The sequence below is a fragment of the Ascaphus truei genome, chromosome 7 (genome assembly GCF_040206685.1).
Source record: "Ascaphus truei isolate aAscTru1 chromosome 7, aAscTru1.hap1, whole genome shotgun sequence".
In the NCBI taxonomy this organism is placed as follows: domain Eukaryota; kingdom Metazoa; phylum Chordata; class Amphibia; order Anura; family Ascaphidae; genus Ascaphus; species Ascaphus truei.
In genome coordinates this window covers 93939589-93966283 of record NC_134489.1, presented here as the reverse complement: position 1 = coordinate 93966283, position 26695 = coordinate 93939589, and the positions used below count along the sequence as shown (strand labels likewise).

At 38.8% G+C, this 26695-nt stretch overlaps 1 protein-coding gene across 1 annotated transcript in view; it reads right to left on the bottom strand.

Annotated features, from left to right (window-relative positions):
* LRP1B (LDL receptor related protein 1B) overlaps positions 1-26695 on the bottom strand; it is a 1102312-nt gene that overhangs the window by 381317 nt on the left and 694300 nt on the right. Inside the window, exons 28-29 of the mRNA XM_075610066.1 lie at positions 1952-2083; positions 308-535 (exon numbers count right to left, since the gene is read on the bottom strand). Of these exons, the coding sequence (XP_075466181.1) occupies positions 308-535; positions 1952-2083 (360 nt within the window). The remainder of the gene's footprint in view (positions 1-307; positions 536-1951; positions 2084-26695) is intronic.

The following is a 26695-nucleotide window of genomic DNA, read 5'->3' as shown; positions in this document are numbered from 1 at the left end:
TGCTGTTACAATGGAATAGCTCTGACAATTTTAAAACAAAACAGCAGAACATCAAATGTTATGATCAAACATGAATAATATTATGTAAAATACAAGAGCACTACAGTCCAGCTAACAAGGCTGTTTTGGTCCAATAATACGTCATACTCGTGCATAATACTGAAGTGTTGCTTTAATAGCTTACATATTTATTCATCTAATCATTTTCCCAATCGTGATCAGTCTACAGTAGTATGGACATTTTTAACAACACATACTATTTGGATATCAAATGTGCATTTAAAACTGTTATAAAATACATGTATACCTCCGGAAATGATTGTCTCTAAGCCAGTTCCATTTATAAAGGCACGCTTGATTGTCTGGGTTTTTATATCAGTCCAATACAACCGTTCTTCTGCTGCATCAAAATCCACTATAGTAACATCATCAATGTCAGGTACAGTGAAAGCAGTGATGAAATTGAAGTATGGATTGTCTATGTCCACTCCTCGTATCTCTGACCGTCTTGCATAGACTATAAATTTCTTCATTTCTGCCACACAAAAAAGTTTGCTCAAGGATGCATGACTTTATATTTAGATCAGCTGGGAATTTTATACAGTATAAAACATTTTCAGATGAAACAGATGTTCTAGCCATTAATAATCACACTTACTGTACTGTATACACATGGTAACTTTTGATAAACATGTGATGATTTTAGAGTCACTAGGAACAACATTTGAATGTACATCACTGAACTTTTTTTTATTTTTTTTAACATTGACCAACCAGACTATTTATGTACAGTAGTTATCTCCTGAAGCAGAAGTTGTGTTTTGGTCATGTTTGAAGAAATAAGCAAGACAACTGGGATGTGTGCCTGTAAGGCATGAGAAATTATAAATGGATAACCTGAGTGACAGAAAAATGACTATCATATAAACCATGCCCTAAAATAGCATTTCCTGTTCTGGCTCTAATACCATGTTAACACAAATAGAAATTCTTAGCAATCTCTGTGGGAGCATTAAAACTGCAGAAAAAAAAACCATAATGCTGTAAACTATCAAAAAGAAAACAATGTGCAGTGGTGTGTGGAGAAATCAGACTGATTGCAAGGTTTGGCAATGGCTTATCATTTCAGTAACATTTTCTAATACTAGGAAAATGCTCTCTATGGTTATGTACATTTGAAAAATGTCAGACTCTCAACATTGAGATAAACAAAATGAAGCTACATGTCCAAGCAAATGCAGCTATATATCCATGGCACTATCATCACTCACTTTCAGCATTGTGCATAAAAAGGCAATATTAGCATACGCTGTGATAAGGTCAGTGACACTTGGAGGACATGCAACCTTGGAGATACTCTAAGCAACCTGCCTGACACAAACTAATGAGGTGAGGTTTGACAGTTCCACGATTTGCTGAGTGCACCGAATTTCCTGCAAATTTGAGCTTCGTGGAGGATTCTCGTGCGTAAAAACAAATTGTAATCATTTTGTTGGTCGCAAAGGCTAAACCTTGTGGTATGATGATTGTTATCAGACTGAAAGCACACATGAATGCAGCTCACTACAAAAATACATTTTCCATAGATAAAGTAATCAGTTATTACTATCAGATCTAAACAATGTCATACATACTTATGAACTCTACCACTAAACTTACACGTAATGTTAAGGCTACTGTATACATTATTTGTGCCATGGGGTAACAGTTAGAAGGGTGTTACTTTATGTCGATGTGGGTGTTGCCTTCTTTCTTAGGCTTCTTAATACTGTAGTAACTTTACATTATGTTAACAATACTGTATATATTTTGAGTACTGTATGCTTACAGGATATTAAACAGTGGGAACAACACATTCATGTGTCCTGAATGGTATATTTTAATGCAGGGCATTGTAGGCAATCTCAAATTTCCGCTCTAATGACCATTTTTAACCAGCTAAAGATCTTACCGTGGCACGTCTTTTTGTCAGAGGATAACTTCATTAGGTGGGGACACGCACAGGCTGCAGTTCTGTTGAAATTGATCAAACACAAATGAGAGCATGGTCCCTTCCCATGATCAGCAGCACAAGGATTAGGAGCTGAAACCACACACACACAATGTAGATAAGTATTTACAGAGAACACCAGTGCTTTAATAATTCTAATAATATAATGCACAGTCAAGCATGTGTATTTACAGCATCAATAGCAATCAAAATAAATACGGTATGAACACAAATAATGTGGAGGAAATACTAAGGCCCAGATATATCAATGCAGAGATGGAGCAATTCTGGGGCAATAAACACTGCCCGATATAAATCACAGAAAATAATCCCATAGAATTAAAAAATGAATTTTTATTTCATACATGTGGAGCAATGTTTTTGCCACATAATTGTACCTATTTTGCCTTAATACATATGACCCAAAGGGGCTTATTCTAGTAGCTCTGATAAAATCCCTGCCATTTTGTATGTTTTGGTATGACCTACCTCACGGTCTGACATTTGTGTATCACAGTATTCAGAAAGAGTTATCGCAAGTCAGATACCGTTAGGTAGAAAATGCCCATACCGCTCAGGATAGCAGTGTCATTATCTCTGTCTTTTTCTGCCCCTGTGATCTGCCTGCAGTCTGTAAGAACTGCACAGAGAGCACTGCATCTCCCTGCGCAGCTCTTAGAGGCGATCGCACTGTTTTTATTTTATTTTAATAACACAGTATTGAAGCAGGTGGTCTCCAAAGCTGAACCGCGTTCATTTTAACCTCGGGACCCCTTGTTTCCTGAGTTACAGGCCCTGGTATAGGATGTCGTTATTTCAGCAAAGTTTAAATATCCCGGTCATGTGACGCGGGAGATTTAAACAATGCAGGGTGATACCATCACCCCATTCCAGGGCTTGTAACTCGGAAAGCAAACATAAAAATATTTTCTTTCCATCAGAGTCACATCGCGGATCCCATCTCCCCACCCTTCAGATGGCACGATCAGAACCTGCGAGTTGCAGCCTCGCTGTGAATCTTTGGCTCGTTTTCTCAAAAAATTGCAATTTGGGCATTTTTGGAGCTAGCGCTCGGTTTGTCTGAGTGGGAGTGCTATCGATCGGGAAGAAGCAGGGTTCGAGTGAGATTGCCATTTTATCGGAGCTTTCTGAATAGCTACACATGCAAACTTGTTCAAGAAGTGCTCAAAACTGTTGAAGCTACAAGAATAGGCCCTTAGGTGTTTCTGAAATAAACAAATGGATCATTTAATATTAACACACATTCATTATTTAGCAAATAAAGAAGTATCTATCAATTTCAGTCCACACGGAAGATGTAACGCATACATCAATTTTGTCAAGCTCCAAACTGACCCATGTGGTGTTAACATAATGTAAAAATAGTCATTTAGAAAATGGCTGCATCTTTAAATGTCAGTCTATAAAATAAATACTTTAAGAGGAGCTTTTTCATGCCCAAATAATAATAAGATTTATAAGTATTAGCACATCTTTTTTTATTGTTAACTTGTCCTTTTTTTTTTGCATTTGTTGCGCACCAATTGTTTGCTGAATGATTCCACGCTTGATTGAGAAGCCTGAATCAAATTTCTTAATCTTTTCATGTTTGGTTTTTATGTTTTACAGAGATGTTAAATTGCATAAAGGAAATCACTTAATGGGACATCCTTTCCAAGAGAAAAAGGAACTAATGGTATTTTACGGAACAATATGGTTCCCAGCACACAAAAAAGGAAAAAATAACAGATAACCTGCAATAAATATGCAATGAATATTTAATGTGAAACTATATAATACAAAGGTACACAGAATGCAAGATGCGGGAGTAAACTGAACTCAAAGTGCTAAAAGACACCTAAGGGAGAAGGGTAAAAAATGGAGGATGTAGATGACGGAAAGATAAGGGAGGGGGGGGAAGGGGGAGAGGGTGGAGGGGGGGAAGTAAAGGAGGATAAAGCGAAAGGTACAAAGAGGGGAGCAACGTTTCAGGGATAAACCCCTTCTTCTGGCCCGTTCCCTATGGTTTAAAAGACTCCCTAAATCCTAGCCTCCCTCTCCCTAAATCCTAGCCCCCAAGCAAAAGACCTCAAAAATCTTAATAAAGGGATAAGCCCAAAAGGTGCAAATCACAAAGCTGCTAAATAAGGAGTTAAGCTAAAACAAGTATGATTAACAGCCAGAGTCCAAAGGCATAAGGCAGCCAAAACAAAGGCACAAAGTAAGAAAGGGCTCAATTCTACAAGCTGACGATATGGCTGGAACTCTGAAGAAGTGCAGTCAGCTGTGCTGAGTACCACTAGCCTACTCTTCCTATGACACACAATTGAGAAATATCTTATTAAATGTATAAGATACAGTATGTGCAGCACATGTAATAGTTGGCAACTTTAGTTCATATTTATTTTTCATTTTTACCTAGGGCAAAATGAGTTTCTCTAAAATTGTTTCAATTGCGGATTTAGTCTTTGCATAAAGTCCGTGGAGATTAAAATGAAAAAAAAAATGAAAAATGAAAAAATGACACTAGGGCTTGGGGCACACATTCATTAAAAGTGGCCTAGCAGAACTACAGCACACACTGCTTCCTATCACTGGGACAATCTTTTAATTAAATATTACCTTTGTGAACTTTTTTAGATTATTACTGCATCTGTAGGTCATTCTCACAGTCTGTGTCATCATTGCTAGTCAATTACGAATCTTTCCAAAGCAAAACATGGCATAGCAAACACCTTATGAAATCAAACCACAAAATATTTTGAGAAGGATGTAAACGTTATTATCATTGCTTTTATTATTTGCAACTGAACTGCCTGGCCAGACAACAGTAATGTTCAGTGCAGCTGCAGCATACGTTTCTGATGTGCGAGATAGAGGAGTGATATTAATATGGAGCAGTCATACAGTATGTGATACTAAACTTGAATATTTGAATAATTCCATTACAGAAGAATGAACATCTCACAAAGAAGCTGTAATGTTTTCAGATAAATGGCTTCACCATGGTTGGGTTTCATGCATCTTCTGACAATCTCTTTGGACACAAATAGTAGACAAGAAAAGGATTACATGTTTGTCACTCCTTTCTTTAGTCTAACGGTATCTTTAATATGTTATGTTCTGAAAATTACGCATTGTCAAGAAATTTATCATACTGTTTATTTCAAGATTACCATACAATATGTGTTTCCTTTTCTCTTGTTTAGTTGGCAACATTCGAAATTGTGTTTAATGCAGATTTGCCAAGGAAAACAGCCAATTCTATATTGAATCCAAATACCAGATTGTAAAACAATGCAATGCCAATTTCTTTATTCCCACATCCCTAGTTTGTAAATATCACAACAATTTAAGGAAGTATTGTAAGATTAAGCAAATAAATTATAATTATGCTTAGAAACTATTAGCATTTTGACAAATAAAATGCATCCCAGTGATGGGTATTATACACCAGCTTCACATATTGGCAAATACCTACAGTATTAAACTAGACAACACATGTTAAAGTAAGTCAATAATTACCATTAACATATACTGGGAAATTATTCTCCTGACTGAATTTACTGTACATAACATTTATTTAATTACTCAATACCAAATTTGGCATAGGTTTTAGATGATATATTATCAATGTGTACACTATAGTGTATATCAAGCTATAACTGTACATTTAAATATTTCAAGCAGATCTATAAAATGTGGGAGGTTTGAACTGATATATTCTATTAGTATGTGTCAGTTGTCAGAATAGAGAAAAAGAAATTGAGCTTGTACATTGTAACTTGCAAGTTGGACTATGAAATACTTAACAGTAAATGATAGAACTGCTTGCATGGAAAACCTAATGAAAAACCAACCAATAACATTTTCATATTTTAGTTCAGCATAAAAATAACTGCTTGAAGGACTTATAATAAGTAAAAGAAAATATAAAACTCTAGAAGCAATTTCAAAATCTGCAATTATTAGCAATTTGTCTTGTATTCGCATCTTTGGCCACCCCATAGTATTTCACTTTTATATCCCGTAATCAGTAAGAAAGCCCAATTTTATTGATTTTGCTAAATAAAAAACAGGGGACATACAGGACACTTTATTACTGTTATTGCATCTTTAAGTACTAGTAGAGTCACTCTCCTGTTCTGACATCTATTCCAACAAGTAAGACATGTTGTGTTCTTTTTTCCAAGCTGGACATTTATTTTGTTAGTGTGTTATTATCTACTGGCATGTATAGTAAGAGTACATGCTTGGACCGTGCTGAAACATTTAGAGCCTGTCTTTATGCTGTGTGAGATTAGAATAGAAATTTAAATCAGAATAATTTCAGGAAATCACAAGGGCTAGATTGACAAAGCTCTGTTTAATCTGGACTCATAACGTGATGTTACCTCAAACATAAATGGACATTATGTTCTCCGAAGTGAACGAGTATCCTCAAAATTCGTTATATTCTTAAAGAATGGCCTGCATCTACATCTTATAAGCATAGGCTTAACATCATGTTACATAACGTTGCGTTACCTTCCAATAACGTGATGTTGAAAAGTATGTCTTAGTGTTATTCCAATCCGGACATGAAATTCAGGTGTAGCCAAACTAACTGACCCTGGCATCATCAGGCAGCAGGAAATGTCTCTGTGGGGTGAACCATTTAGAAGAAAGGACCTCCTCCTAGGCAGCCACAATTTATCCTGTCCCAGGAGCCATTGTGTTTTGCATTTCTTCCCGCGACTCCAGGGACAGCGGGGCTGGCTACATCTGTAGGTCTTTAACTCAATTTGAGAAATAAAGACAATGGAAATAACGCCCTGCTTGTTAAATCACATTTAACTGTGGTTTTACTCCCATTCAGACCCTCCAAAAGTCCTATCTCAGATATCAGTAATGCCAAGTTTAGGTTTGAACTACCTATTGTAGTGCTAAGCCCCCACATTAACCTTAATGAGCTTTAGTGGATGTGCAATGTTATGATAACACCTAATTTACATAGCATTTGCATGTGATTATTACTAATGGCCATTATAGTTAAAACTATGCTCCTGGTGGAAGAAAACATAGCTTAACATTAATGTTATTCTCTTTAGAATATACATTTGTTCTAACATGATGTAATCATGATGTTATGTCCCTGATCTGCAAGTCCTTTTTTAAAAGAATTACCCTCCCGACTTGTACTATTGATCTCTCTTGGTATGTCCCTGATCTGCAAGTCCTGTTTTAAAAGAATTACCCTCCTGGCTTGTACTATTGATCTCTCTTGGTATGTCTCTGATCTGCAAGTCCTGTTTTAAAAGAATTACCCTCCCGGCTTGTACTATTGATCTCTCTTGGTATGTCCCTGATCTGCAAGTCCTGTTTTAAAAGAATTACCCTCCCAGCTTGTACTATTGATCTCTCTTGGTATGTTTGTATATCAAAAGGTGGATTTCCCCCCCCCCCCCCCCCTCTTAACTGTGTGCTGCTAATTGACCAACTGGAACAAGCTGATTTATTGGGACAGGGGGAGGGTCATGTGACTGCTTTAGATGTATAAAACAAATACCCCCCCTGCATTGGCAGGATAGCATTGGCATCTTAAGAGTGATCATTTTAAGTGACAATATATAGTTAGACTATAGATTGACTAGAGGTGAGCGGTGCATCTTTCTGCAAACTCTCTTACTCAAGGCAACAAAAAGTGAGCTTATATGACCACTCTTTGATCCCATGCTTGTTAACCTGCATATTTTAACCCCCCACCCCTTTATAACTTATTTCACTGCAGCCTCTCCCAAAACTGACTGCACAAAATACCTCCCACACCCACTCAGCCAACTGAAACCCTGAATTGACTCTAGCATTGCAATGCAGCAAAACATTTGACAAGGAACAGGCACACCCCTGCTGTTTAGTTTGCACACACTCACTTTGCTCACAACAGCTCCATGCAGCACTGCCTACCTCGGGCATAATGAACCTGCTATGTATCTTAACTTTTGTCTTTCTCGTGGCCTCATGGAGATGTTACTCCCTCTATACACTACAAACTCCTCCATCCTGGCCCACACCCAACATCACCATACACCCTGGACTACTCAAAAGCCTTGCACTATCTACTGAATGTTGGTGGAGAACTGTAAAAACCAGCACACCAACCACTTCTCACTCTAATGGCAAACACCACAAATTTACAACTTGCAAACAACTACCCAAATTTCTACTCATACTATTACTCTCTTTAGCAGGTGATATTGAACTTAACCAGGTCCTCCCATTTCAACTCTGTCCCATGCCCCTGAGAATTCCACCTTTAAATTCCAAAAAGGGCTATCTGTCGCCCATATAAATATCTGGAGCCTGCTGCCCAAACTGGACGAACTAAGGGCATGGTGTTTTATGCATAAACCCAAAGCCATCATTCTTACAGAAACATGGCTAACCCCTAAAACCCCTGATGCAAATATCGCCATTCAGGGATACTCCATTTTTAGGAGAGATAGGTCAAAGAGAGGAGGAGGGGTGTTATTTTATATTGCAGACACATTACAATTTACTCTGTTAAATTGCCCCCCAAGCCCACGCTCTTTTGAAATTCAAGTTGGCAAAATCTGCCTCCCCTTTTCTAAACCCATCTTGCTCGCTGGCATCTACCGCCCCTCTAAAGCCCCTCTACAATCCCTGACTGATATCACCCAGTTTCTTGGCTCCATTTCCTCTCTGAATGAGAAGAGTGAGCTTCTAGTTCTTGGGGATTTCAACTTCAATTGGCTTGACCCTGAAAACCACAAAATCCAGATACAACTCAAGTCACTTAACCTATCACAACTCATTTCCCAACCCACACGGACAAACCTGAAATCGCATAACCATTTCTAGCTAGACTGGATTCTCTCCTCAAACCCCAGCAGAATCCAATCCTCTGGCATCCTTCCTGATATTTTCAGTGACCATGCAATAGTGTACTGTGTAAGGAAAATTAAACCACCCCATTCAAGCCCTAAAGTTCTCCTCACTAGAACATTTAAAAACTTTAACCCACAACAGTTTCTGGGTGACCTTACCAACTGCCCATGGCACATAATCGATTTAATTCCCGACCCTGATTCTGCGCCCTACTATTTCCAATCCGAGTTCTTAAAACTCTGCGATACCCATGCTCCACTACACAAAATAAGGGTACGGCGGGCCAACCTTCCATGGGTTACAACTGACCTTATTGCACTCTACCAGCTATGGGATACCTTGTGGAAAAGCTACAAAGTAACTGGCACTACCAAGGATCTCAATCACTACAGATGCCTGCGGAACATGTGCACAAGGCAAACAAGGCACGCAAAAGCACAATATTACTCTGACAATCTCCACCAAAATACATCAAACCCAGCTAACTTCTGGAAGGTTATCAACAATATATTCCAGCCTCCTAACCATCAACAACCAAGTAATATCACTAAGGGGATATTACTCTGACAAACCCCACTGACATTGCAAAAGCATTCAATTTTTACTTTGTGGGGTGTGCCACTAACTTATTAGCGAAACGCAGTCTAAACCACAAACCTGAATCTCATCCTGGGAGTACCCACATAGCCCCACCCCCTCCCAACAGTGCCCACAATTTTCAATTTGGCCCAGTATCTGAAGAGGAGATTACACATGCTCTCCTCAAACTAAAACTAAGCAGCCAATGCGGACCTGACTTACTACAATCTAGGTTCCTACGACTTGGTGCCCCAGCCATTGCCAATTGCTTCCATAGTCAACTCTATCCTGTCTGCAGGCCATATCCCTAAGACCTGGAAAACTGCCAGAGTTGTCCCAATCTTCAAAAGTGGGGACAAAAACACTGTCTCAAACTACAGGCCAATCTCACTTCTCCCAATTCTATCCAAAGTCATGGAAAAATGTGTCCACTCCCAATTAGTGATTACTATAACAAGACAAATTTCCCTAGCCAATTCCAATCTGGCTTTCGTCCCAAACACTCCACCGTAATTACCCTGCTAAAAGTTTGCAATGAAATCCAGTGTGGAATGGAACGGGGACAAAACACTTGTGCAGTATTCCTAGATTTTGCAAAGGCTTTTGATACAGTTGATCATGCTATCCTGCTTAACAAACTCCAGAGCTCTGGAATAGGGAAGCATGCTTTAAACTGGTTTCAGTCCTACCTATCAGGAAGATCCCAACATGTGTCCATCTCAGGCTCTAACTCCAACCCCCTGGATATCACCTGTGGTGTCCCGCAAGGCTCTGTTCTGGGGCCCCTTCGCTTCTCAGTGTTCATTAGTGATCTTCCCACAGCTTGTAAGGAAGCCTCAATACACATGTATGCAGATGACACAATCCTATATGCACACAGCCATAGCCTATCTGACCTTCAACACATACTTCAGTCTACTTTTTGAGACGCGAAAACTGGATTTCCCAAAACAAACTGTTTTTAAACACTGACAAGACTGTAACAATGGTATTTGGGACCAAGACTACATTTTTAACGCTTCCAGCGACTGAGCTCCTGATTAGAACCAACGCTAACACCACCCTAACCCCTGTCACTAGTTTTAAATACCTGGGCTTATGGTTTGACTCCCACTTAACATTCGGAATGCACATTGATACCCTGACAACCAAGACCTATGCCAAACTAGGGGTACATTACAGGAACAAATCCTCCCTAAGTCTCCTGGTCAGAAAGCGTATCGCACAGCAGATACTAATGCCAATTATTGACTATGGAGACATAGTATATGGCTCGGCACCTGAAACCCACCTTAGCAAACTTGACACCCTCTACAATTCAATTTGTCGTTTTGTTCTTGTAACGTACGTGCTTGCCACAAACTGGTACCGGACCGCGGGGCTGAGGTGGGGATATATAAACACCGACCTTAGGCTACGGAGTCAGGTCTGGAGTGCGGATTCCATAATCAGACATAGCCAGGTCAAGATTGGAGAAGGTAGGGTTAACGTTATCCAGGCAGGGGTCAAGGCAGGCGGCACAGGAGCGGTGGTCGAGGAAACAAGCCGAGGTCATCAACAGGAAATCTTGGGTGTAGGTACTTCAGCACAGGAGGCTAGAACCTTGAGAGAAGCCACTGCAGCGGAGAAGCTTCAGCGAAGGTGCTGCAGTGCGTCAGGAAAAGGCCAGGAGTGAACTCCACTTGGAGGAAGCAGGAACCAGAGGTGCAGACACGCCACAGGAAACGCTGGGGAACCAGCATAGCCGCATCCGCGCGGTGAAAGCGAAGTCTGCCAGGAATAAGGAAGCAGCGCCGAGGCTACTATGCACAAAGCCCTAGGCAGCAGGGGACCAGGGCGCAGGATACAAGGCACAAGGAGCCCAGCAGGCCAAACAGAGAGAGTCTGTGACAAGCACAGTAACTTGCAACTAGGATTGCAAAGTCTATGTCCAGCAACTTCCTGAGGGCGGGGCAGGCACTAAATAGCACAGGAGGCCAATCAGGCCAGAGCTGCACAGGAGGCAGCAAGAGGCAAGTGATTGCAGAAGCAGGGAATAGTTTGTCTGGAACTTGCAAAGCTCCGGATGGATGGGCTCCAGCCAAACCCAGGAGTGGATTCCTGACAGTTCTCCAATGCAACTACAAAACACATCACTGCGAAATACTCAAAGAACTAGATTGGTCATCACTAGAGTCTAGGCGCAAAGTTCACCTTTCCTGTCTTGCCTTTAAATTCTTTATGGGCGAGCTACCCAGCTATCTGAACAAGCTCCTCACCCCTACCGCATGCAGCACCTATCACCTGAGATCAGACTCCAAAAGACTGTTCATGGTCCCAAGGCTCAACAAAGTATCCAGATGTTCCTCCTTCTTTTACCGTGCACCCCAAAACTGGAACAACCTACCAGAGACTCTCACATCCACCACCAGTTTAAGTTCTTTCAAATCTAAGGCTGTCTCACATTTTAATCTGGTCTGTAACTGTTTCATATGCCCATAATATATATTTTCTTTAACTGTGCATACAATGTCTTGTATATAATGTATACCCTGTTCATTTATGTAACTGTATTTGTAACCATGTATTATTTGTCTTTACTCTGATCCCAGGACATACTTGAAAACGAGAGGTAACTCTCAATGTATTACTTCCTTGTAAAATATTTTATAAATAAATAAATAAATAATCATCACGTTAAGGGATCTAGGACTAACACTCATTGGGAAATGATGGCTCATTTTAGACAGCAAAGTTGATATTATATGAACATGATATAATGGTTAATTAATGTAGAAAGACTAACTTGGCCAACAATTTGAGTCCTGCTCCCTACTGCATGTTGCTTAGTTCATTGAGTAGTCAAACTGAAATGCAACTGAAGTACTGTTTAGGACGATTTAATTATCTCATTTAATTGGTTCATATATTTTTATGAACTTTTCCTCAATTTAAATGTTAAAATTACTAATAACTAATAAAAATGCCTGAAACGATAACAAGTGTGCACGAGAATAACGTGATGAATTCCTAATAATTGTATCCGTTTACTTCTGGATACTTAGCCACAAACAAATTGTGTTTGTATCCGATCAGACCGTTATATTGCAATAAATGATAAGTACATAGTGAGTGCACAAGCAGCATTACACATTTCTCTGTAGTGAAAACCTTGATTTCATTTTCCTTGTGCTTTATAAAAATAAAAAATAAACATTTTCTATAGGGCACACCTAATTTTTTTTCAAACCTGCTTTTATCTAGCAGGTTATAACACATAGCGGTTACAATAATGACCTCAATGGCTCAATGTTATAATGGAAATTGAATTTGTGACTTAGGTCACATGAGGTGATTTGTTGGGTTACAGACAGTTATCTTGCAATATTATTGGTCATATAATGAAAAAGAAATTTCAGAGTCAGCTAAATTTCCCAGTTCATCCTTCCTTGTGCATTACTCTTACACTCATTCTAAATGTATACCAAAAAGTATTTACTGACTAGGTATAGTTTGATAGGGTTAATAAACAATCTATGTCAATACTTTTTACAAACAAACATCATCATGTAAAAAAAAAAAAAATGGAAAGAGGCTAAAGAAGCTAGACATGTTTTGCCGTAGTAGTTCCTTCTATGCACGAGTTAAAGGTCTGCTGTTAAATATATCCAATCACCAAGTTACAGTACAAACCGTTTTAGAAAGTTCCTTCTCTCACCTTCTATTGAGAAAATGGATTTCATGTAGAAGGAAATTTAACACAAGATCCTCTCTTTCCTGAACATATGAAAGCAGAGAACCCCAGTGTCACAATATTTGTGCAGTATGGTAACTAAGAGGCATGCAGTATTCAAGGGGTGCTCAACTCCGGTCCTCGAGACCCCAAAAAACAGGTCAGGTTTCAGGATATCCCTGCTTCAGCACAGGTGGCTCAATCGGTGGCTCAGTCGAAGATGGGAAGGGGGATTGTTATATGATTCAACACGAGGAGCTAGAAAATAATTACTTAAACACATATTCATTTTACATTTACCAGATTTTTGCCGCATGATCATTTTTCTTTCTGTTTCCTGCTTCAGTAAAATTCATTGGGTCTGAGCACAAACCAAGGTAGATAACCGCATAACATGTGAGACACTCGGTTAATGGGTTTCTTACATTTAAGGATACTTTAAAGTACAGAATAAGAAATGTATAATGTGTTTCTAGGAACACACTTTAAAAGCTAAAGAAACAGTTTCCTCATATTATAAATGAGAGAGTCTACATTTTTAAAATCAGATACACAGTAGTAAGTAACTAAGATAACAATGCAGGTGTACTGCATTTCAAAGATAACCACCTCCACGAAGTCCTTCAACTTTACAGTTGAAACATACCACCCACCATCCCATATTGATAGTTTTTCTGTAAACTATTTCATGTTATTTTCTGTTGTAATATTGTTACCAGACTACTTATCATCAGGAAGATATTTCAGGCTATGCTACAAATCATAATAGTGATGGTTTTCAGTTACTGCTGCTTCTAACATTCCCAGAACCTATCTGATATCAAACCATAAAATGTTATTTTGCTAGATGGTTCTAATTTATTTGAAAACAGCCTATGGGGGATATTCTAGTAGCTGCAAATTTGTCCTTGCGCTGTTTGACATGACCATAATTCACAGATTAATACTAGCCAAAAATCTGTATTCTGTATTACAAATCGCATCTACAAAATGTGACAAACTGCACCAACAAAGAGCCAATCCACTTGGATTGTACAAAGAGGAGGGGGGAATTTTGTAATATCCCCTAAAACCTCCCTCCAAATAACATAGGGAGAGACACGTGCTCAAAAAGGAACACACCTGAGGTAAATGGGATATATGCTAATGAGAAATGCAAAGTATATTTAAATGAGTCACACCTCACACCCCTAAATCCATAAACCAATACTGACAAGTTTAAGGGACCTTGTGTGGTGGTACTGGTGTAAGACCCAACAGGATCAAAGCCCACAACCTCTGCTATTCAGGGCAGCAGCTCTAGAATTGAATTAAACCACATGCTCGCCATATGTTATTTGCAGGGAGGTTTAAGGGGATATATATACAATTTGAGAAACAAAAAAATAGACTCCATCTCTACTATGCAAAATGTGTATTTTAGTCTCTGGAAATGGAATTCACAACACATTCACAACACACCTTGAGGTGGCGAGAGAAAAAGACAAGTGAGCTGTTTGAGGTGGATAAGCCCTTTGTACTTAACAAATATACTAGAATTCTGCCACTATAGTCATCACAAAATGCGAGTTTCAGCCTTTTCGGTCATTTCGCCTGGATTTGCAGCCCCGGAATAAAACCGCTTCTAAAAATGCCTTTTCCGCATGGTTTGGGTATGTGAGGAGGGCTTAGAGCGTGGTTGGAAAACTCCAGTCCTCAAGCCCCCCAACATGTAGGGTTGCAGGATATCTTAGCTTAAGCACATGTGGCTCAGTCAAGGACTGTGCTGAAGCAGGTACTGATTGAGCCACCTGTGCTGAAGCAGGGATATCCTGGAAATATGACCTGTTTAGGGGGGAGGGGATTGAGAACAGGCTTAGAGAAATAGCACATACAGTAGTAGATGTATGGTGCTCAAGCACAGGGACCTATATTCATGTAATGAAGGGAGAGAGGAAGTACTGGGAAATCATAAATGTACTAAACCTGATTTTGGGCTCCAGATACCCTGAAGGTAGGGGTAGATGCACGGAGACACGCCCCCTTACCTCATTGGGCTGGCCCCAGGTAAGTGTACTCACAACTCTGTGTCACCAGTCTTTCTCTCCATCGGCGTGCTGCTGTTCCAGTCAGGAAGAGTCCAATGCAAAGTTTTGTTCGTGCAGCGCACAGCCAAAAAGGGTGAGAGCAGGTCTAGCAAAAAAATCTTTATTAAAGGGTCATAAAAACGGAAGGCTGCAACCTTCTACGCGTTTCGTGCAATCAGATGCACTTTATCAAGAAGTGCACTTCTTGATAAAGTGCGTCTGATTGCACGAAACGCGTAGAAGGTTGCAGCCTTCCGTTTTTATGACCCTTTACTAAAGATTTTTTTGCCAGACCTGCTCTCACCCTTTTTGGCTGTGCGCTGCACGAACAAAACTTTGCATTAGAGAAATAGTACCACTGGCTTAGAGAACCCCTGGCTTAGAGAAATAGCAAAGTATGCAAATCCAATCAGAAAGGACTCCTCCACAGATTAGCACAACTCGGAGCTACTCGTACTAGAATACGCCACAACTGTATGAGCCCAAACATGTTTTTTCTTGTAATATAGCCCTTCCTTCTTTGCTATTTTGTAAGTTGTGTGTGTATTTTGTATTATTAACATTTTCAATAGTACAAACTAAATTGTCCAATCAATAAACATTTTTACTTAAGTTTGTAAAAAAAATTGTCAGGAACACAGCAGCTCCGCTTAAAGAAAATTAGATTTCTGTAGTTGGAAGATTTCGTTAAATATGTCAAATTCTTAAGCATCGACAAGGGCAATCTGTGAAATCTATAAAGTTAATGAGCTGCTCCTAAACTCTTATAATAAATGTTTCATTCAACATTGCCTTCATGATTGATTTTTTTAAATCCAAATACCCAATTGTTACAAATATGTAAAAGTAGTTCATATAAAGGTCAAAACAAGCTTTCCCAATCACAACGGCATCAACAATGTGAAGTGTCATTCCATTTCCTCGTGTATCATTTCCATTTCTTATGAAATTGACAACTGTGTTTCTGAACATGTATGGAATGATTTATGATTCTCCTTCAAAAGCAGTACTATCATTTTTTAATATTGTCACATAGTTTTTTTTTTATTGATCAGTTTATCTGACAAAATTGTAACCTTTTTATGATCACTAATATGCTTTAAAGAAAATAATAATATATTCAATTAGGGCAATTTAAATATGAAGTTCTATTTGATGTAATTAACCCATTTAGTGCTGTAATAACAGATTTATTTAATTATGTATGAGTGGACATTATCCCTTAAACCAGGGGATCTTAACTCATGTTCTCAAGACCCCCCCCAACATGCCAGGCTTTTAGGCTCTCCCTGGTTCAGCCCAGATAGCTCAATCAGTCCTTGCTTCAGCACAGGTAGCTCAAACAGTGGCTCGGTCTTTGACTGAGGAAGTCACATGATGAAACGCGTCGGGACGTTCGCTGACATGACTAACATCACCACAGAGAGACAGAGACAACGCGCAGAGGTTTCATCTATCTCAATACCTCAGCAGCTGATCGTAACTGGCATGCTCGTGGATACAAGCCACATGCTGCCGGAACTGAGGGTGCTGGGATCCTTATCCAAGGCCCTATATCATCTGAGATGGCTTTACCCTGAGGTTAGCTCCGATGGAATAAGTGCATCTTACTGTACCAGCCCTTCACTCCGAATGGTGACGTCTCTCCTGCAGAGATTGTCTCTCAAATGCCTCATTGTATTCTCCCCTTGTGAATGCTAGTCCTAGTGACTGTCTCTTTATAACTAAACGCTTTTTAATAAATTGTATACAGAGTTATGCTATGGAGCTTGCACTGCTTTCTCTTTTTTCTCTTTAGGTATCTATGTGGTTTGGCTACATCACTCAGAAGCTGCAGTTATCTCCTTAAGGATCTCCTCTCTGAATGTGTCGCACACAGAACACTACTGGAACTGGTCTGGGACACTAATCTGTTGTGACTATAATTGTTTATATATGATTAATTAGTCATAGTGTCTACACTATAGTATTGGCACTATTCACTCACTTTCTACACCACACATACTTAGGTGTTATATCATCTCTGTCAAGTGCACCAGTTCACTCAATCACTTATAGCACACTAGTCTAGCTCTACTATTTTTGCCTCTTTATATATATATATATAATATATATTTGGCATGGCTACATATATATATATATATATATATATATATATATATATATATATATATATATATATATACATATATACAGTGTTCGACAAACCTATACATTTGCACGCCCCGGGCAAGTGGATTTAACATCGTGGCGAGTTCCTAATGGCCCAAGCAGCACACGTGTGGTACCAGGTGGCGAGTAGATTTTTTTGTTCGGCGAGTAGATTTTTGGGTGATTTGTCGACCACTGCATATATATATACATAAATAAATATATATATATATATATATATATATATATACATATATATATACACATATATATACATATATATATAATACGATATCGCGTGTAGACGAATATCAAAGGCAGCACTCCAGATGGTTGTCAAAAATAATGTATTAGTTCAACAAGACATCATTCCAACGTTTCGGTCCGCAAGCGGGACCTTTATCAAGGTGATTTGATTCGCAATCGGTATCGTATTGCCTATTTTACCATACAGGATTTGCACCCATTCTATTGATTTCTCAGACGGAGTGCCTATGGTTCTTTATCATCTAATATATATATATATATATATATATATATATATATATATATATATATATATATATATATATATATATTTGTATATATATATATATATATATATATATATATATATATATATATATATATATATATATATATATATATATATATGTAGCCATCCCAGTCTTGGCTAGTTGTCTGTCCTGCCTGCCATGTCAGTCTTAGTAAGCCCAACGTATTGTCAGGCATAATCCTGGATTTTTTCCCCTACCCTTAGGCAGCCTTCCTGAGTGACAGTGGTGGCGGTGGAACTTGGTCTGTGTGCAGCCAAAGCAGGGGCATACCGTGTGCCCTCCCCCTCTATGCTAGAGAGGAAGCCATGCCAAATTATAGTCAGTTCTAGTCTCTACGTCAAGGGATTGGGATGGGCCCTCAGCCCCACAGGGGGCTGAAGAGAAATACCACGCAGTTTGGAGAGGCCTCAATTATGAGTCCAGGTACATCCAGAAGCTTGGGATCTGACACCAGTGACTACATCGCTGTAATATCATCTGCAGTGGATGAATAAAAAAGACCCTGTTTTATATACCCCTGCCTAAGTCTACAGTCTATTGAGTGGGGGTATGCACAATGTGTTTCACAGTGAGGACTGTCTCCAGCTAAGCTGGAGCCTTCTGTGAATGGAGGCGCTTGCACCTGAGAAGAACACAGCCTGATGACAACCAAAAGCCTGTCCTGTTCCCCACAGCATCGCGGAATCTCAGCATCTCCTGGAACCGGTACTAAGCACTACACCAGTAGCAAAGGCCAGATCTCCCAGAAGGTTGGGGGGGGGGGGTGGGTAAAGCAGCACTACATATAAATATATGGAGAAAATTAGGTGGAGACCTGATCCCAAAGCTACCCAGCTCACCGTGGCAGCAAAGATAGCATTTTATCCTGAAACGCTTGAAATCTACTGCTACATTGTAAGTAGCTTCTGTACTTGCACTGTAATCCAAATACAACTTACTTCACTATATTTGGCATCTCTCTCATTTTTTAGGTCTTGCCACATCCTGGAATTATCTATGGACTTTCACTGTATCTATGTCCTTGTAGCGGGTTTTCAATTATTTTCCATATGTGTGTGTGCGTGTGTGTAACTTTACTCTCAGATATAGAAATGTCAGTAGCAAGCAGCATCACGAAATAAAGAATAAAGGAAGGATTTCACTTATCGAAGATTAGGTGTTTCTGTGTTGTGATATCTTTGTTTCTGATAGAGATTTTGAAAATGATTGACCGTCTACATATTGAGTGAAAAAGGAGACAGCGAGAGTTTTGTATGATGCGACACAAATATCCCACTTTCCTGGGAACACTGATACACAGGAGATTATTACCACAATCTTCCCTCTTCACTCAAATATAAAAAAAATCCTAGTGCTTTCATCTGAGATCTTTCCATGATAAATTGAGCGTTGTTTTTTCATCCATTTTTCAGCCAAGAGAATTCGAAAAATGGCACCGAAGGCCATATATATCAAATCTGAGGCAATACTGGTGATACGGATAACACCAGATTTATCACAGAAAAAAAATTCCTATTGCCTTCAATGTCATATTTGCTGTCTCTTGCAAAGCAGAGCAAATGTCACCATCAGATCTGCTGTACTATCAAAGAACAAGTGCTATTGCTTTGAATTGTTTTCCTCCTTTCCTCCACTTTCTTTTAGCAATAGGACTGTGATAAAAAGTCCCATGTATCATGTGTCAGGTTGTGTTTTGTAGCAGGGATGTGTGTAAGCAAAGAAGGCTGGGTAGCCGTGTTGCTCCTTTCTTCCACGTAATAACAAAGGAGGGAGAGGGAGTAGGGGGTATGATACCTTTCATTGGACCAACAAGTAGTTGATATGTTATAAGCTTTCCAACCTCTCAGGGTCCTTCATCTGGTATCTTGTAACTTATCAACTACTTGTTGCTCCAATAAAAGGTATCATACAACCTACTCCCTCTGTCTCCTTTGTTACTAAATGGGATGTGTGAAATTCTGCACTTGTTTCTGTAATTAAGTCCGTTTTCTTCATGAAAAACTTCTAAGTCTGACTTTTCAACAACACTTCAGGACTAATGGTTTGTTAATTAACTAGCTTCTTATATTTCGCGCACATGTAATACTCTTCACTCACTTGATGCATATTACCAATAAAGTGAAATCTCTCTATCCCAAGTAAATCTCTTTTTAATGCCAGGTTCTTCATTTTAGTATAATGAAACCAAAGTGAGTGGCAAATACAGATTTACAACTTTTTAAGGGTGGACACTTTTGCTGGTGTTCACATTTGCGTACTAACAGATTTTTGTGTTTTGTTTTTTGCTGGAACCTGATTGGTTTTAGATTTGTAAAAAAAAAAAAAAAAAAGATGTGAAAAATGTAAATATTAACAGGAAAAACTTATTTTTCAAACTACAAACATCTGTGCAAGTTTTCAATTATTTTATACGCAGAACCAAACGTGTGTCCAGTTTATTAAAAAGAAAAAAGTAAACAACAAAAAAGAGGAACCTGAAGATAACTCTTTCTCAAGTTTTGTCTTTCATTTTGCTCATATTTAAAAATGTATTCCAAAGTTTGAGATTTACAAACAAAATGTGTTCACCAAATTTAGGTTATGAACCCGCAAACCTTCTCATCCTTAGAATTTTAAATGAGAAAACACATTTCTATGCATGAAAGTGCCATGAAACTCGGGGGCTTAACCCATGGCGCCAAAACCTCTGGCGGCTTCAGCGACCCGCTCTCCCTCTCTCCCAGTGTAAAGGTAGTGGAGATGTTGCAGGCGTGGATCATAGCTTCTCCGCGCTCCAGCAAATACTTTATGACAATACAATGATACATTATGGTCCTCCCATCTGGTAATCACTAGTTATCTGTGTAAGTAGAAGAGTGGGACATTATGCAGCTAACTAGAGCACAGAGATGCACCTACCTACCCATGGCTGCAACATCCCCCCTATCTGTGCACCATATGTATGTATGTGTGTTGGTAATGTGCAGCCCTTGAAGTATATCATGTTGCGTACTACTGTACTAAGTTGTTCTCATCAGGATAAGTGATATTCGAGTGAGGCAGTGAACCCCATCTTTAGTATCATGTCTCCTATTGACATGGAATTGAACTCTCCACATGGTGAGCGTGTACATCTCTATAAGAGCATCTTCAGTTCAGTCGGTCTTTTAATCAGTCTTGATTATGTGTTTGAGGATAGTTTCACAGAAATGCACTAATCTGATGTACCACATCAGCAGCTAATTTATTGTAAATGCTATTCTTTTTATCACAACTTTGTTAAGTCAATGTAGTCAAGTATTCTTTGAAATAAGCTATTAAATGTGGGCACTTTTCAGTGTAATTACATGATTTAAAATGCAGATAATTTACATAAATAATTTAGAAGTAAACCTCATCAAATAAAATAAAAATCAGATGTGCTGCCTCAACTATGATGTAAAATGCTATTAGGTTTAACAGCTGGTAGTGTAAATCTCTAATGAATTTGTTATAAAGATCACAACATTAAAGTGCCATGAAACTAAGCACTGTTGATGTTTGATTTGATGTATGCAAATATCCTCATACACTCTAATAATCAGAAAACAAACTGCCTATAAGATGTATGTTTAGATTCATATATTACTGTCACACTTGCTGCAAGTCTTTCTTTCTATTTTTATCTGCGATAGCCATTATTTATATTTAAAAAAATAATAATAATTGTTAATGTGTTATATATAAATATGTTCTATACCTAAGAAAACAAAAGGCAGAAGTACTAGTTTTCCAGGCTTTTACACCTATATGCTTGTGGATCTTGCTATGAACGATATCAGGTAACAATGTATCGCAGTCCTCTAGTAATGACTAGGTTAATAATGAGTCACATGCCCAGTGCAGATTGTGTTGTATTGAAAAAACAGAACCACAGTTCTGCTAGGTAGAAATCAGACAGAGGGAAAATAACTCTTCCAGACTGTCCCGAATCATGCAGAGATATAATCCACCAATCTGAGAGAGTGGATAGATGTAAGTAGATGGAATATGCTGGGAGACAGAGAGGGGGGGGTGGGAGACAGGAGGGAACACGCGAAACCCTGCCGCCGCCGCCGCCGCCTCCTAAAGTCCAGATGATAAAGCGCTCTTTGATAAAGCACACTTTTTTTGCGTGAAACTCATTAGAGTGGTTCTACACCTTCTGGCTGCTATGCTGTTCCTCTTTTTTGTAATAAACCTGTTTTTTTCCAGCAAGTTTCGTTTGAACCCCTTTGCGTTCAAGGAGTTGCGCTTTCCTTTGCCCTTTCAGGTGATTTTTGCAGATTGTGTTGTATATGACTGTAAGGGGTAGGATTATAATAAAGGGAAGGGGAATGGACTCTTGTGAAAGTCACAGATGGGATGGGTGCTACGTAGCTAAACATATGTAGGAACAGAACCTTAAAAGAATAAGGGAAAAAGGACCCCTGGTATAGCACTCCAAATTAAAGTGTAATGGTGTGTTAGTTAAAATGTAACCTTTAATGGTGTTAATAAAATATAGTTGGACAGACTAGACTAACAATAACAAAAAAGAAACATAAAAGATACTCCATATGAGTGTGCTTGTGCACACTGAACCTCAGTGGACAAATGCCTAGGATTTACCTAGGTAAAGGCTATCTTATCCATATTAACCATTAACTGTGTGCATATGTTGATAATGTTACCACTATTAGGAATATGTACAAATGGTAGTCATATGTTGCACCTCAAGCGTGTGAAGTGTATATCATTCACACACACTTAGGTATGCTGATTCAGGTTGTGGGGTGGTGTGCAGATACACACATGAGCTCACTGGTGAGCAGGAGTCAATGCTGCCGCTGGGTCTATGCACTTTGAAGAACACCTATGCATATGTGAGTCTGGAAAATTCTATCAGTACGCGAGTACAGGTGACGGCCAGATGGGCCAAAAATATAAGAGATCAACTTGTACATAGCCACTTTGATAAAACAGTGCCCCCTAAAAATATATCTAAGGGTACTTTTCCTTGTGTTAAATGTAAGTGCTGTGGTTTCATTAACAAGAAGAAATCTTTTACAAACAGCTGTGGTACTAGAACTTTTAAAGCAAGAGATTTCTTTAATTGTAATACAAAGGGATTGATATATGCTCTAACGTGTCCATGTAACCTCTTATATGTAGGGGTGACATCAAGGGAATGTAAGGTCTGTGTTTTACAGCACGCCTGCATCATTAGGAATGCCATTAAAGATTTGGCTAGAGCAAAAAAAATAACAAGTGTTGCTAGACATTTCTATTCCAAACATGCTAACTCTACGAAAGGTTTACTTGAATGGGGAATAGAGAAAGTCTCTCTCAGCAGTAGGAGTGGCAATTTGGAGGCTGAACTCCAACGCCACGAAAGTAGGTGGATTTTTAACTTGGATAGTGTAGCTACAAAGATTTTAAATGAAGACCTTTGTTTTTCATTGTTTCTATAGGATATTTTGCTTATTTATTGATTGACAATGGTGTTTACATGGATCTCTCTCTCTCATCTCATCTCTCAATATATGTTATCACTGTGTCTTTTATCTTTGTTGTGTTTCTAATTTTCCCCCATGTCTGATTTAATTTTTAGCAGCTGCTTATGATGTGATGTCATATACTTAGGGTATATAGTTTTATCAATGGTCAGCATATGGACACGCCCCTGATGAGGCCTGTTGGCGAAACGCCACGTTGGGCACCTACTTCTCTACAACCCAGATCATCAGTGAACAGCTAGCTGTGCTTACGGTGTGTCCACTGGAGTTCCGGTATCCCGGTGTATGCAGTTGATGTGTGCACCTTGCTATCAGTAGAGCCCGGAGCATGTAAAGGAGCCAAAGCATATGTTCCAGCAACGTGGAGCCTTTTTTGCTTGAGTATACTACGCGTTGATTCTCTTGTGCTATATTCTAGTTTTAATAGGTATCTGGGGTGCTCCCCTATTATCCCCTTGTTATATGGACTATATTTGCTGGTGCTGCATTATAGATCGGTGCAGGGTATGCCTATTCATCTACTTCGACAGAATTTAAGCTTTCACATTAGCTGGAATATACCTTATTTAATCGATGTATTAGGATCAAGGCTTACTTTTGTGACTTGCTTCACTACAAGGCTAACACAGAGCGGGACATATGGACTTCTTTTCTGATTGCTATTGTATCAGGTTACACCCAACATGGGACCATCTTAAGCAGTGGCATATGCCTTTTCGTTACATACAGTATGATATTTTGTAATTGATACTATTTCTACAGACATGTTATGTATCTGCTATAACTCTGCTACTTCATGACTTTGGCTATTGTGGCAGTATTACACCTAGTCCATTTTGGATTTAGCTGCTTCATGTTCCACCAGTGTTTTGTCAGCTACATTTTACTCTGACAGATCTCTTTCCAGCTGGACAGTCATCCTCTAATTTGGGAGAGGTTAAATTACCCCTCCTGGATTTCTGTAATTGCTGCAAGTAATTCATTCAATCACATATTCAGCACACACGTCTGATTGTATCACTTGTTGATGGTTTTCTAGCATGCTGCAACCATTTAAGACTACATTTATATAATCTGTAGTAGTTTTTACATGTATTTTAATTGATTTTAGTATTGTTCTATTTTTTGACCATTGGTACTAATAATACATTTTGTAATAAGTTCCACCTACCTTGAGTGCCTCGCTTTGGAGTTTTTGCAGGTTCTGTCTTTTGGAACCTGTATTTTCTTTTTGTTCATTATTATGCTTTGCTCCAGGGTGCACCACCTTTAATATTTATTTTTTAGGATGGTTTGTTTTTTTGTTATTTATATTTGGTAGTAGAGCTTTACTCAGCCACCTTTTTGTTCTAAAATAAAGTTATATGTGAATTACTGGCAAATATGTTTATTTAGTCTATAATCGGTCTGCTTTAATAGCACAAGATCTTGGCTTCACCAGAGATGTGCAAACTATAATATTGTGAATATCACCCTATTTGATTCAGTGACAAAGTTTGCTTAGTGCTAAAAGTCAATGAGTATTTCATTTTCTATTAATTTCAATTAAGTTCACTTTCAAAATGTGCTTAAAGAAAAGACTATAAATAGGGCTTACCTACAATATGCTTGTGCATTTGGGGAGGGTGTGTGCACAGATAGAGATATATTTGTGCATTGGGGATGCTACAGTACTAGATATACATAAAAGATCCCTTAATAAAGTAGCTATATTGTCAAAGGTGTGCGATTGGGATGGTGGTATAAAGGTGGTGGTGGTTATCGTGGCTGTGGTTATGAATGAGTGACAGTGGGACGCCTGAGAAAATATTAGTAGCTGCTAATTAAAAAACACAAGCTGTTGTACTTGACCCTCAGCAGCAGTTTTCTAGTATGAAAAGAAATATAATTGAAAGAAGAAAATTTAAAACAACTTACCGTAATTTTCTTTTCCTGGAACCATGGTAGTGGGCACCTTTGGGTTAATCCCTTCTCACTCTAGGTAGGACAGGAAATAGACTTTTGCAGTTAGGCCATATAAGGCCCCTCCCTCTACCTGCACCTTAGTCTTACGATTCTTCCATAGCTGAAAAATATAACTGATAGGCATTAGACATACACAGGGAGGGTAACTATGTGCCCACTGCCATGGTTCCAGGAAAATAAAATTATGGTAAGTTGTTTTAAATTTTCTTCTTTCCTGATCACCCTGGCAGTGGGCACCTTTGGGACATACCCAAGCAGTGAAAATTTTAGGGGAGGGATACATCAGAATAAACACCACCAGTTTAATGCCTTTATCAGTTTGACCTTTATTAATACACTTTACACTTTATTTCACTACAGATTCTAACACTCTACGACCAAAGCTTGCGTCAGCTGATGATTGTACGTCTAGTCTGTAGCATTTCAAGAATGTATTGAATGAGGACCAGACTGCCGCTTTGCATATCTGTCCTGGTGTAGCCTGGGCTTTAAATGCCCATGAAGTAGACATGGCCCTTGTAGAATGAGCTTTAATGTTCAAAGGTTTATCTTGTCCTTTGCTTTCATAAGCTTTTTTAATACAAGACACTATCCACTGGGAAATTGTTGTCTTTGATGCTGCTTGACCTTTCTTCGGTCCCTCTGGTATGATGAATAGTCTGTCTGACTTTCTGATATCTTGCATCCTTTCCATGTACACTTTTAGACATCTTACCACGTCTAATTTGTGTAGTCTTTCTTCTTTCTTATTCTTTGGTCCTGGACAGAATGACGGAATCACAATTTCTTGATTCATATGGAACTGTGATACAACCTTTGGCAGGAATTGATGCACTGGTCTGAGAACTGCCTTGTCTTGATGTATGACTAGGAATGGTTCCTTGGCTGATAGAGGCTGTAGTTCTCCCACTCTCCTTGCTGAGGTGATTGCTATCAAAAAATGCAATTTTCCATGATAACCATTTTAAGCCTATCTCCTGTATAGGTTCAAACGGAGCTGCCGTTAGTACAAGTTAGGGACAAGTCCCATGTAGGTACCCTGTTCTTGATTTGAGGCCTTAATCTTTTAACTGCCTGCAAGAACCTGATGACTAATCTTTCCATTGCCAGATTTCTTTCCAATAAGGCTGATAGTGCAGAAACCTGTACTTTCAATGAGCTAAGACTGAGACCTTTCTCAAATCCCTTTTGCAGGAACTCTACTATTGATACAATTCTAGGTGAAAGGAAATCTTGTTTTTCTTTTTCACACCAATCGTGAAAGCAAAGCCAGATACTATGGTATACTTTAG